At 39.5% G+C, this 13865-nt stretch overlaps 1 protein-coding gene across 1 annotated transcript in view; it reads right to left on the reverse strand.

Annotated features, from left to right (window-relative positions):
* LOC133520310 (intermembrane lipid transfer protein Vps13-like) overlaps positions 1-13865 on the reverse strand; it is an 89239-nt gene that overhangs the window by 73796 nt on the left and 1578 nt on the right. The window contains 6 exon segments of the mRNA XM_061854679.1: positions 323-420; positions 1354-1541; positions 3151-3349; positions 3804-3942; positions 4931-5154; positions 5710-5907. Coding sequence (XP_061710663.1) covers positions 323-420; positions 1354-1541; positions 3151-3349; positions 3804-3942; positions 4931-5154; positions 5710-5907 — 1046 coding nt within the window.

Below are 13865 nucleotides of genomic sequence, written 5' to 3' on the forward strand. Positions count from 1 at the left end.
CCTTCTGACTGAGTCTAAGGAATAAACAATGTAAAGCCTGACCAGTAATATATGATCACGCGCCATATTGCGGAATTTCATTGGAACTAAAATTTTCATACTAAACTGTCACCCTATACATGAGAATAACAGCGCCCTCCTGGCAATGATCATATATAATTGGCAACTTTTTTGGCGATGCGATATCGCGTCCACGGTATACTAGCGGTTAAATAAAACGGCCCTATTGGCTGCCAAATATAAGACACAAATGTGAAGAGTTATAATAAAAATGCATTTTTCTTACAACTCTTCACATGAATACTGTGATGTATGAACTTACTTCCATCTCAATCCTTTGCCGGATAACGACCAAGTTGAGCAGGTCTAGTTTCTTTTCGGCCTCGTCTAGAAGACACTGTTGCTCTTGAGTCGGCTTGCCTGTAACAGACAATTGCTGTTTAATAAAGTACATTCTTATCGCTTCCTGGAAACATGGACCTTACGATTTGGTGCTAAAGTAACTTTCACCAAACAACTTGTTAGAACGTCTATCTCGATATAGTAGCACAGACGATTTATATCTATTGTACTATTCGGCACCGCAACCCATTGTCTACGTGTCCAAGTCTCATCAAAGATTGGTCGGAAACTCAGATATGTCATGCTACGTATTGACAGCAGCTAAATAGTATGCCAATTTCATCTCATTAAATTTCACATTTTACCCACGCTATGCGTTTTCGTTGCTTGTATTTCTACCGGCACATACTTCCTTATGGCGTCATTTATAAAAGCCTACTAAATTTAACAAGCCGATGATAATCGTTTGTCCCTTTCTGTCATATCAATAAGTCGGAAAGGGACAAATGATTATTAGCGGCTTGTTAACTTTATTAGATGGTTATCACTACGCATTATAATACTATCTAGCGAGAAAATGCTGTCAATATCTTCGATAACTTTATTTACTCACTATATAGTATGCTATTTCTATATAGCAGCGTACTGTAGAGGGCAGCACAGGAGCCCAGTCGTTCAGTGTCAATGTAATCTATTTCGATTCACACCACAAGGTAGCGGAGCGTCCCTATAGGAAGCGTGCACAAACTGTAGGGGGCAGCACAACTAGGAGACGTCAGATTTTTGGCACGAGGTGTAAATGTTTATGCTTCCAATGTAGCCAACAAGATGTCAGAACCTACTATGCACAAGAAAACGTACGAGAACGGTAGATGGCAGCACTTGCTTTGGCATGAAGTGTCAATGTACATATTCATGTTTCCGATTCAAGCCAGTAGATAGCAGACCCTCGAACGAGCATGGTCCCTATATTGACTTTATTTGTTTATTGATTCAACAATTGAAACCTACCTTTATTACTCAGTTTACACTGATACGCCTTCGCATAGTCTTTGCACAGATTCCGATGTGTCAACATATGCGTCCAGTCCCAGTTCCTTCTTCTGCGGCGCACTTCGTCCTCCAAAATACACTTGTAAGCGAAATGCCACCATTCTTTGTAGTGGCCACGGTATGAGCGGAGGTTCGGACGGTATTTTCTGAAATAATTTAACGTATTTTGTTATATTATTGTAGAAATGGAACGTACGAATGAACGATTTGAATGGTGAGTGAGCGAACGTACAAAGAAGATAAATAAAATACTTCAAATTAGTTTTTACTAGTTAAATAAAACTAATTACGTGTTTAATTAGTTTTTATTCACATGCCTATCATAATCCTCAATTCAAGAAAACACTGTTAATTGGGAAAATGTTATCGAACCAATTAAAATTTCTTAACATTTTATTATTAGAGTTCCTATGTTTAGCTACAATAACTCTTTACTTCTTTACAATATGAAAATGAATTTTAACTATTTTTGTGGAAATAAAGTGTCATTACTCTATTTTATAAAACATTCAAAATATTGAATCTTTCGGTACAAATAGCAGGCACGACCCTTTCATAGTAATCCTGTGAAGCGTATAACCCATATTTCAATAAATTCACCTAGATATCGAAACGCAAATCTGGTTCAGACACAGGAAGACGTTGTTTTAAATGCAAACTATGACGTCGCATTTGTAGGCCAGTTATGCCACGCATAACGAAATAGCATATCTCATTCGAATTAATCAATAATTGTATCAGCGTAGATAGACGAAGGAATACTAAAGACGCGTAGTATATATTATCATGACGGCAAAATGATACCTATAGGTACGGTACTGTACGACGCCAGGATTTGTGATAAAAAATAAATATTAAAGGGACGCTTTTACACAAATTTACTAGGTACCATGGTAAGTTCAAAAAGGCTTGTGTTGTGATAGTAGGATTGTCAAACATTAGCGCTTGATATCTTAAGTGTATGCAAACGAACGCACGCCCATAGGCTGCGGTGTACACTTAAATCAGGCGTGCCGTACGCTTATTTGCCACTGTCGTGGCATAATAATGCATTAAAATATATTATAGAAATTTTAATCCTCATTTACACAAACAAATCCAAAAATAAGCCTTATATAGAACATTTAGAGCAAAGTAACTTTTTGTAGCAAGTTAAAATATCCATTGTTTGTTTGGTATCTAGTTACTTAACGACAAGAAGTTACTTAAATTAAGATTTACAACAGGTACAAACCTATGCAAAGCCGGCGTCTAAAAGCAAATATTTTATAACCTAATAGCTAGTCAGTCACTAGCAATGAGAATAAAGTTGCGAAGAATTTTTGAATAGATATTAGTGTTCAAAGAACTTGTTTATCGAGTTTAAAAACTAAGTAATAAACTATGATGTTCATACTCATTATATAAGCAATATTATGCAATATTATTTTATGCTAGTTTTAATTGCGCACGCACGATTTCCGCAAAGTTTTTTACAAGTTTTATTTTTTAAACTAAACTTGGGCGTGTCGGCCTCCGGCCTTGGATTTAGTTTTAGTTTTATTGTAGCTGTATTGTAAAATAAAACCTACCTAAGCTCCTTGATTCATCGTATCCATAGAATCTGCAGCATCATGTCTTAGTACAAATTTTTGTTCGAGTTGCTCCATGTGTAGCGTTAATATGACTTTGGGTAAACTAAACTTGGGCGTATCAACTTCGGGCTTTGGATTTAGTTTTAGTTTTCCTGTAGCAGTGTTCTAAACTAAAACCCACCTGTATGGAGCTCCCTTATTCATTCTATCCATAGAATCAGCTAGCAGCATCATGTCTTGGTACTGCTTTTTGTTCAAGTTGACTGATAGTTGCTCCATGTGTAGCGTTAATATGACTTTGGGTAAACTAAACTTGGGCGTATCGGCTTCGGGCTTTGGATTTAGTTTTAGTTTTGCTGTGGCATTGATTGGACCAAGCGCTGAAAATATAGATGGTATTTAGTGTGTTGACAAATAGGGATGTTTGTTTTCTAAAAGTATGATCATCAGTTCAATTGTTTGAAATGTTTTTTTTTTTAAGGTTCACTAATTACAGTTATTACATTTTAGTTTACTGAAAGGTTAAGGTTTTTATTTAACAATAAAATCACTTCACAAAATAGTTTAAAATGACATGTAAATATACAATTAGCCCACATTCGGCTAGGATACAGTGTTTCATCAGTTTCATTAGCGACTTCCGTTGGCACTTTTCTGATCGTGTCAGCAAGTACAATTAAATAGTTCACTAAATGCAAGAAATACAAAAAAGAGACGAATGATTTGAACACCAGCTCCTTTTTCGAATTCGATTAAATATAATAATAAAATAACCGATGAGAAGAAGTCATCTATGAGAGATATGTCCTAGGACATGTCAAAAAATTCTCTTACCATATTTATAAAACGTAGGCTGTGAAGATTTGGTCGCGATCTCTTTCTCCAGCCTTTCCCTGATGGATTCTTCTGCGTGTTTCGAGTACAGCTCCGTTGCCGGGTTCCAGTATATTGCCAGACCGTCTAAATTTAATATCTGTAAAAAAAATATTATCAAATTAAACTTAAGGTACGACCTAGTGTACCTACTAAAACTATATGGCTATAATTAAATGTCATCACAGTATGATAGTTATCAATTATTCATCGAAACGAAAATCCTTACTTCCTTTACCTTACTTTTCTAGAACGTCTCTCTACGCGAGTTAAGCAACATGCAAGATAAACTTTCCACCCCTTTCTAAGGCTTTGAACGCACTGCGATTAATTTCTTGCTGTTTCAGTCTAATTTCTTGCGGTTTCAGTCTTGCGCTTATGAAGCACGCCGATCGTTACACTTTTTCAGTTCTCAAACCGCAAGAAATTAATCGCAGTGCGTTCTAAGCCTAATTATTCCTCTAGCGTCGATGGTTCCTATGACAGTTCCTTCAACTCGCTTTTGGTTGAACTTAATTTAAAAATTAATTGGTTAAATACCATATCATTATTACTTAAATATTACATTTAAACTTGCAAAAATATTTTACGTGACAGCTACTCCATATAAAACTGAATTATCATGTCAGATGTACACACTCGTCGACAGTCTCTCGCCGAGATTCTGGGCACCGCTCCGATCCGATCGGAGAAGCGCGAGACGAGAAGGTAGCAGCATGTACACACTCATTCTCGGCATGTCTCGGGGTGTCTCGACGAGTTTGTACAGCCCTCATTAAAGGGACATTCGACGCGAGAGGCACTGTGTCAATCAAACGAAAGGTGCTATCTTGCACAACTGTTGACTTGAAAGGCAGTCGCATCGGACCGGGGTACGCAGTAGGTGAGTGGTTTGTCGTCCTTGGCGGCACGACGACTAGTACGAGACCAAGGATAACTCCGCTAAACTCTAAAACCATACTAAATACCTACAGACAAAAATCGTTCTGACTTTGATCACAGTATTGATCGCGCCTAACATTTTTCTGGTACAATCAGCCTCAAAAACTCCTGCAGGAAGCTATTATGTAAATTCAAAATCATCAAACCTTAAAAATCTTAGTGACGGCGTCCTGAATAACCGTCTGCTTCCAATTCTCATCAGTCGTGTGCACTGAGAGGTTGTGTAGTGTGATGCCGAAGGAAAAGGGCGCCTTGGGATTCGTTATGCTGTCCTCGTAGCGGATGTGGATGTCCTTTATGTTCAGCTGGACGTTCTTTATAATTTGCGTTACTAGCTTTTCGACGAAGGTCTCGTCGAGTTTGTTTTGATCTGAAATTTATTTTCTTATATATATATAATATTATATATCTACGCCGTTACGGGAACTAATTAGATACACATAGGATCGTACACTTCAGCCGGAGGAATCACTACCAGGAGAAGACGCCTCACGAATAACTCTCTTTCTGACACTCGCACGTTAGTAAGAAATGAGCGTTATACTTATACCTATGATGTCATCAAGAAAAGTAATCATAGTTTATCGTCGTTAGTGTGATGTGATCCCTGACACAACACACGCCAGCAATGCTGGTATAAGACCACCCCTTACCGGTTCTCTCTGCGCGATCAGCGCGCCGCACGGTGGCCACAGTAAATGGCCATTAAGTTATACATAAAATTAAAGATTTCCTCTTTTAAGCTTCCTAAACCTTCACGAGCTCAGCCTGCTTGGCGGCCAGCGCTAGCTTCTTTTTTTTTTATCAGGGTCGTACACGACATCAGCCAAAGGATTCACAATCAGGACAAGTCGCTCACCTGACGACTCTTTCTGACACCACTCTAAGAGACGAACGAACTCTCATTAAAAAAAAAAAGTCATACCTTTCTCAGCTTCTTTCTTCTTAGCCTCCTCAACCCTCACCAGCTCGGCCTGCTTGGCGGCCAGCGCTAGCTTCTCCTCTTTCTCAGGGTCATACACGACCTCAGCTGAAGGGTTCACGATCAGGAAGAGGCGTTCGATGGACGCCTCCACCGACGCGCCGTATAGGTTCTTCCATGGTATTTTGAGGACGAGTTTTCCTGTAATGTAAATAATATTTAACGAAGTTCTTCCTATTACTTGAATTTCAACCAATTTCAATTGAAATTTGCTTTTTTCTATTACTTAGATATTTCGGTAGATTTTACAACAAAATAAATTTAACCTTATTTTCTTAATTTCAAATTCAACTTCCAATTTTTCTTATACCTACATTAGGCCTTAAAAGGATAACACAAAGACTTCGGTTACGGAACTATGGCGTTCAAGGTCACAATAACGGCATGCTACAAGCTGATGCTAAGGAATATACGGGTTTGTATTAATAATTATCTTAATAACATTGACAAAGTTTAATCACTAACAAAAGCTGATAAACTGGAAAGGTGTTTGTTTAGTAAACAGTAGGCAGTAAACTTTTTTTATCTGATAGTGATAAGCAATGTGTCACTATTATTCACTATCAAAACAAGTTAGAGAAGCCATTAGACGTTTATATGGCTTAGACTCCTAAAACGGTATTATGTATAAGTATAATAGATTAACCCGTCAGGACATACAAAGCAACAACAATCTTCTTGCATAGATCTTAAGGTTTCATTTCGGAATTGACATTTCATTATAACTTTCACAATGGCAGCTCAGTATTATGAGTAGGGCATTAAAGGTTAAAGATATTATGGCACATTCGCCTGAAATGACGCTCGATAATTTGTCCTAAACTAACACGATTATGACGATTGTCATAATAAACGTAGGAATGTCAATTTTTTTTAAGGTAAAACACTAACATGTCTGAGACTTCAGTATTGAGAAAACTGTGAGTTGAACCTCTCACAGTTTTGTCAATACTGAAGACCTGACTGACTGACCTTACTCAGGACTTCAGGGCTAAAAGTTAATACCTAGATTCAGGCTTTGAGCGTTACCCTGGTTTGATTGAATGAGTTAGTTTTCAATGCTTAAAATTAAATGTTGCAGTAGGTTAAAATAATCTCTATGCCTACACTGCTACACAGTTGCTCACGGTGTAATTAAATTAATTTAGGCAATCTGTATACCTACTTAGTCTGTGTGGAAAGAGAAGAGTAAGGGAAAAGGGAACCCATATATTCTACGACTTCTTTTTCCGCACATACTCTATGTACAGTGTATTTAACAAATTTTAACTCAAATTTCGATTTTCTACAGTCCACGTCTATTTTCAATGATCGCTATAAAAAAATAGAAGCTCATTTGATGATTCTCTTAAAACATTCTCACAACTAGCTAAAAATAAATGATAAGAATTAATTAATGCAACAAAAATTCCTGTTGTATTGGTTAACATGAATATTATCACCATCCAGTAATGCCAGCGATTGACCTTGAGTTTTTGTTAGTGTGAGTCAGTCACTCACACAATTAAATCGTCTGATTTGAGGGCATGATGTCATAGTCTGGGCCACAGGAATGTTATGATAACCGTTTAACGAGTCGATCGCTGAAAAACCAATTTAAGTGTGTGCAGTGCACTCTCTACTCTACTACAGTCACCATCAGATATTTCAGAGTGGCCAATGTGCTTATAAATATCTGAACATGCACTTTAACGACTTGATAATAAAGGCTTTGTTCGCGCCCGAAAAAGACAGACGGCAAACTCAAGCAGGAGTAGTTCGAGTATCATGAGCAGGAACGTGTATACACAATGTCTCTGCTGGTTATCTCGCCCCCAGCGGCAAAGTGTTGCCTAGATCAGACATCAAATTCCTTGTCAATATTTCGATGTCAGGGAGCTCAGTGTTACACTGGTGACACCTAAGTGTTTGACTTGCATGCACTCTGAGAGCAATGGGAATGTATAGCCAGTTTATGGTTCAAATATAGGTGAGTTCGTGTGGAGGGAATGCTAAGTGACCTAACCTTATTAACATTGATGCTCTATTGATGAACATTGGCTGCTCGAACTTTTAGTATCTGATAATGGTTTAATAATAGGTTGTTCTGATATTGTAGTTTAATGTTATGTTTCAATACTTTTTATTCAAATAATTTTATTAATTTGACCTGACCGTTATTCGAAGCTTATTAATTGAGAGAGGCACGTCGTTTCCCGCCATTGTATTGCTATCTCTTTTCAACGTATGGCTATATTTCGCTCTTTTCCCCCACCATTAGTGGACCACCACCTGGCAGTGGGGATGAGTTTTACTTAAATGAAATCCCAGAATGGCTCGTCATTGGCGTCTCGTTTCCCGCCGCGATAGGTCGTGCTAACAAAAAGTACGACTTTGGTTAAATTAGTTATTTAAAATTATAGCTCCAAGTACAAGCATAATATCTAATTTTAAAAGTTTATAGTTACGTGCTCATTACCTGCAAATATCTAGTAAAAGGTTACCTATTTGTGACAACTTATTCACGTAAGTAATCTTCGAGTAGCTATTACTTTGTTTCTACTCCATTGCACAAAGAGTTTCGAATCTACCCTTCACATTTGTGGAAAAATTATAATTATTTAAACGGTTTTTACCGTTCGATTCTTATTGTTGTTTGTACCTATTGTAGATTATGGATGATGTAGAAGGAAAACCTGAGGACAAACCGGATGTCTCGAAAACAAAACATAAGCGTGTATCGAGTGAGTCAAGCAGTAGTGATAGTGACTGCTCCAGTTCCTCAGACTCTTCAAGGTCGGATTCGAAACGCAAGTGCCGTTATCGCAGCAAAAAAAGGGGGGGCCGTAAAAAGTCCCGTCGCAGGCTCCATACATTAACTAAACAAGTAAACGAGCTGCGAGCACTTGTTAATCCTGATAATTATTACACTCGTCACGATGATTGTGATGCATATTCCGTAGTTTCGGACAATGTCAGTCGAGAACTTTATACCGAAGCGGAACCTCAGCCAGGCCCATCCAAACCTTTTGTTTTGGGCCTCGGTACCAAATTAAAGGAACCAACAATTCTTGAAGCTACAGAACAGCAAATAAAACTTTTATGCGAGGTGCAACGCTTCGAAACTCAGAAAATCTATAGTAGGTCTCCAGGTTATACTGATTTGGAGGTTAATGAAGAGGTTAAACAGTATGACACTTATCCTCATTTGGTGCATTCTGACAAAGCGTATGGCGCCCTTACGTTTTGTTTGATAAAACAACAAGAAGCCCTGCACGCTGCAGTGGCAGAAATACTTGATTATACTAGGTCAGGTGGAGAGTTTTCGTACGAAAGCTTCCGTGATAAGGTAAGTAGCGTCCTTTTGGGCGGCGACCTTTTCAAAGTATCTGAAGACATATTACAACTCGTTTGTGGACACAGAGCCGAGGTGATAAACATGAGACGAAATGGAATCACGAAGCATATCAAGGAGCCTTTGCTTAAGGCGGCTATACGCAAGATACCGCCATCCAGTTCGTCGCTTTTCAACACCGAAGCATTTACCGCTAAGATTGAGCACCATGGTGGAGTTCGTAAGTGTTTCTGGCCTCTCAAAAAGACCACTGTTTCGCAAACAGATGAGTTTAAGGCCACTACAGGCGCTCCCTCGCAGGGAGCAGTGCCTCATAAAGTGCCCTCGCAGGGCTACTGCAATCATCCACATGCAAGCAATTCTTGTAATGCTTATGCTTGCCAAGAAAATGCTGCCGCGCAGCCATATCTTCCCCAGCGGGGTAATTACAATCATAACTATCCTTCGCAAGGATGTAACAGTGCATTTAAGAATGGGTCCAGTGGTTCCTTTCGGGGACGTCGGTCGAGACAATACCAGCAAAGGCCCCAACATCAGCCCAGAATCGCTCGAAAACGAGGAGCTTCCCCCGCGGGGTACAGATACAATAAGAAAGGTAAATATTGACATGAGGTTCAGGGCAGGCCGGCTGGCACAGTTTTACAACATATGGGAGAACATGAACGCACCGGACCACGTGCTACGGATGTTAAAGGGGTATCGCATACCCTTCTTTCAGAAGCCACCTCTGGTTTATCCAAACTGTTGCGGCAACAATCTCAAATGCCCGCAGTCAGCCGAGATGACGCAGATCATCAATCAAATGAAGGAACAGGGTGTGCTAGAAGTAGTGGATCCATCTCCCAGTTTCATATCAACGATGTTTATAGTGCCCAAAAGCGACGGCTCGCCCCGGCCTATTTTCAATTTGAAGGCTTTAAACCGGTATGTAATAACCGAAAATTTTGGATTGATAAACGTGCACCGCGTGCCAAATTTCATTCAGCCGGAAGACTGGTTATGCAAGGTAGACTTGTCCCAGGCGTACTTCCATCTGCCGATAAGCCCACCACACAGGCGATTTCTACGCCTTATCTATGGCCAAGAGCTCATGCAGATGACCTGCTTACCGTTCGGGCTCAGCACTGCGCCGAAAACTTTTGCGACCTTCACCAATTGGGTAGCGCAGGTTCTAAGGGACATGAATATAAGGATAATAGTATACCTCGACGATTTCCTTATTGCTCACCAAGACAAGAATACACTGGCCAGGCATGTCAAGGTGGTCGTAAAGAAATTAGAAACACTAGGGTGGTTGATCAATTATCAAAAATCTCAATTGACTCCCCAAAAAGCACTGGTATACTTAGGCGTCTGGTGGGATGCCTGGGGAAACCAGAAACGACTTCCAGAGGAAAAGATCCCTATTTTGATAGGCAAAATTCAACTGATGCTTTCCGCTGCGAAAACCAGCCGGAAAAATTTAGAGAGGTTAGTGGGACTTCTAAACTTCGCAAGTTTTACGGTTCAAAAGGGGAGGTTGAACTACCGAGCCCTACTAAACCTTCTCAACTCTATGCCACGATTTTCAAGCCGGACTTATGCCATTCCCGACAGGGTAAAGGAGGACTTGATGTGGTGGTTGCATCATTGTCGTATGCCTTCGCCAATCCATCTGCCCCCACCATCGCACTTCTTAACAACAGATGCGTCAGACCTGGCCTGGGGTGCCCAATTAGACGATCTAGCTCTGACTGGATTTTGGACAAAATCGGAGCAAATGCTACATTGCAATCAGAAAGAGATGCTTGCTGTTCAAAGGGTATTAGAAGGTCACTGTCAGTACCTGAGCAACTCTACAGTACTTGTCCAATGCGACAACAAAACTGTGCTAGCTTACTTACGCAATCAGGGCGGAACAAAATCAAATCCACTCCTGGAATTAACATTTCAGATATTTTGCATCCTAGAGCAATATCGCATCCATCTGAATTTAGTTCACATTCCGGGAAAATACAACAGCCATGCAGATCACCTGTCGCGGCTTCGTCAGGCCCCGGAGTGGCATCTGCTTCCGGGGGCCTTAGAGAAAGTATTTTCAAAATGGGGTGTTCCCCAGATCGATCTGTTTGCGTCTCACAGGGCGCATGTAGTGACAAACTACGCCTCACTGGACCAAAACGATCCGAAGGCATTATTTCACGACGCTTTTTCACACGTATGGAATTACAACCTGGCCTGGGTGTTTCCACCTCCTTACCTGGTGCCGAAAGTGCTAGCCCATCTCAACCAAGCAACGGGCACGTATCTGCTAGTAGTACCACGATGGGATCGCGTTTATTGGAGAGCGGACATCAGGTCACGCGCTCAAGCAGCTCCATTTACTCTGCGGTCCCTGGAAAGGTTCCTTATCGACATCACGACGGGATTGCCACCACCGAAAGTTCAGGACATGGTCCTAGAAGTGTGGAAGTGTGGGGGTGGTCAGCGAACTTAACTGACTGGAATTCTGATCAATTAAAATTGCTCGAACAATCTTGGCGTACGTCTACCAGAAAAACTTACGACATAGCGTGGAAGAAATGGGTGGTCTGGGCTACTAGTCATAAGGTAGACTATAAGAAGCCATCAGGTTCAGACGTAGCTAAATATTTGTCAGACCTTCATTTGATACATAAACTTTCGTACAGAACTATATTGCTTTACAAGTCAGTAGTGTCAACTTTATGTAATACTGAGGATTCTGGCCTATTAAGTTCACACATTCTTGTTAAACATGTCCTTAAATCAATTGCTTTACAGAAACCTATTGGCCAAAAACCACCTATTTGGAATATTGAAATTCTTCTCGATCATCTGAATAAATGTAAAGTTAATTTAGAAAGCCCTTTCGAATCATCTAGGCACACTGCTATGTTACTGCTTCTTTGTTCCGGCAGACGAATTCATGATTTGACATTGTTGAAAATTGATTGTCAACACTTTGTGCAATCTGATGATGCTATTGTTTTTTGGCCGACATTTGGGTCTAAGACGGATTGCGCTGATTATAGGCAATCGGGATGGAAATTGTTGCAGAACCCTGACTGTCAAAACTTGAATCCTGTGTTTTGGGTGAAGCATACTATTTCCTTATTGAAATGTAGGCGTGGGTTAGCCAACATATATGATTTATTTGTTACTCTAAGAGGTGATGTTAAAGGTGCTTCCCGAACGATCATTTCGGGATGGATAAAAAGCTTGTTTAAGGAAGCAGGCATTACTGCATCCCCGGGCAGCATTCGCTCTGCTGTGGCATCAAAACATTGGGTGGACAATTTCCCTGTAGACGACATTCTAGCGCGTGGTAATTGGCGCTCGGAAAATACTTTCAGTCGATATTATAGGCGTGAAGTGATGCCTGTATCCTCTACTGTTGATTCTGTATCACACTTGTTTCAACCAATTAAGTAGAAAACTAATCTTATAATAAAACTGTGATGATAAAAATTTGTCTGTTATAATATAATGTTCTTGAAATAAATGTTTAATTGCTGAATCTAAGGTATTAATACATTTCTGTCCTGTCAAATTTATCATCACGTTATAAGGTCACATTGGCATCTTCTTTTCCACCACCACCAGGCGATAACAAACAGGTCTCAATTAATAAGCTTCGAATAACGGTCAGGTCAAATTAATAGACGCGTTTTACCTACCAATAAAACGCATATTAATTTACTTACCTTATTCGAAGCTTATGAGTAAACTCTGCCTGGTGGCATTCAAATAATTTCGAGCCAATGACGAGCCATTCTGGGATTTCATTTAAGTAAAACTCATCCCCACTGCCAGGTGGTGGTCCACTAATGGTGGGGGAAAAGAGCGAAATATAGCCATACGTTGAAAAGAGATAGCAATACAATGGCGGGAAACGACGTGCCTCTCTCAATTAATAAGCTTCGAATAAGGTAAGTAAATTAATATGCGTTTTATTGGTAGGTAAAACGCGTCTAATTACAACTTCAATTAATTACTTTAATGCCTTTTTAATGTTTATTTTTATTTTATTATCGTTGTTAAATTGTTAATCCATGTTGTGTTGGACAGTGCAGGATTGATTATTAATGTATACAATCAGTTACAATTATCACATAAGTAATTTAGCATTTTTATTAAATTATATAGTCATTGTGACAAGATTCAACATGACATTACTCAATTTACAGCAACTTGCGTCACTTGCATGTGACACCCCATGCCGGGAAACAAACATTATCAATTTATTATCAGCTACAATGGGACTTTACTTTATTAATAAGCTTGAATATACCCTCCAATGTCAAGCAATGGGGCATAGCTCAGGTTAACCTCCTGACGACTCGCGTCCTACAAGTAGTTCAGTCAGATGCAAAGAAAAAGATACCCCCCTGTATGCATACAGCAATTTTATTGCATTTAAATGTCATGTACAAAGACTGACATGATGACATGGACTGTACAGAGGCCCCAATTAAGTTTTAACTCATGTCAACTTGACAGAGTTCAATTTAAGCTAGCAAATTTTGAAACCCGGTTGTCAGATCAAATTGTGTAAAAATATTTTCCCAATGTTAATGTCTACAGAGGAATATGAAACTATGTTTGTATGGAGAAGCGATCATGTGATGTTGTCCCCTTTCCTCTCAATAATAGTGTGTTATATCGTCAAAGTTTAATGATTCAAAAGCAAACATGTTCCCAACAATCAGAAATTATTTATTTGCATCAATACAGTATGGGGATGTTATAATACAGTTTTAAGCCA

Source organism: Cydia pomonella, chromosome 8 (assembly GCF_033807575.1).
Source record: "Cydia pomonella isolate Wapato2018A chromosome 8, ilCydPomo1, whole genome shotgun sequence".
Classification (NCBI taxonomy): Eukaryota; Metazoa; Arthropoda; class Insecta; order Lepidoptera; family Tortricidae; genus Cydia; species Cydia pomonella.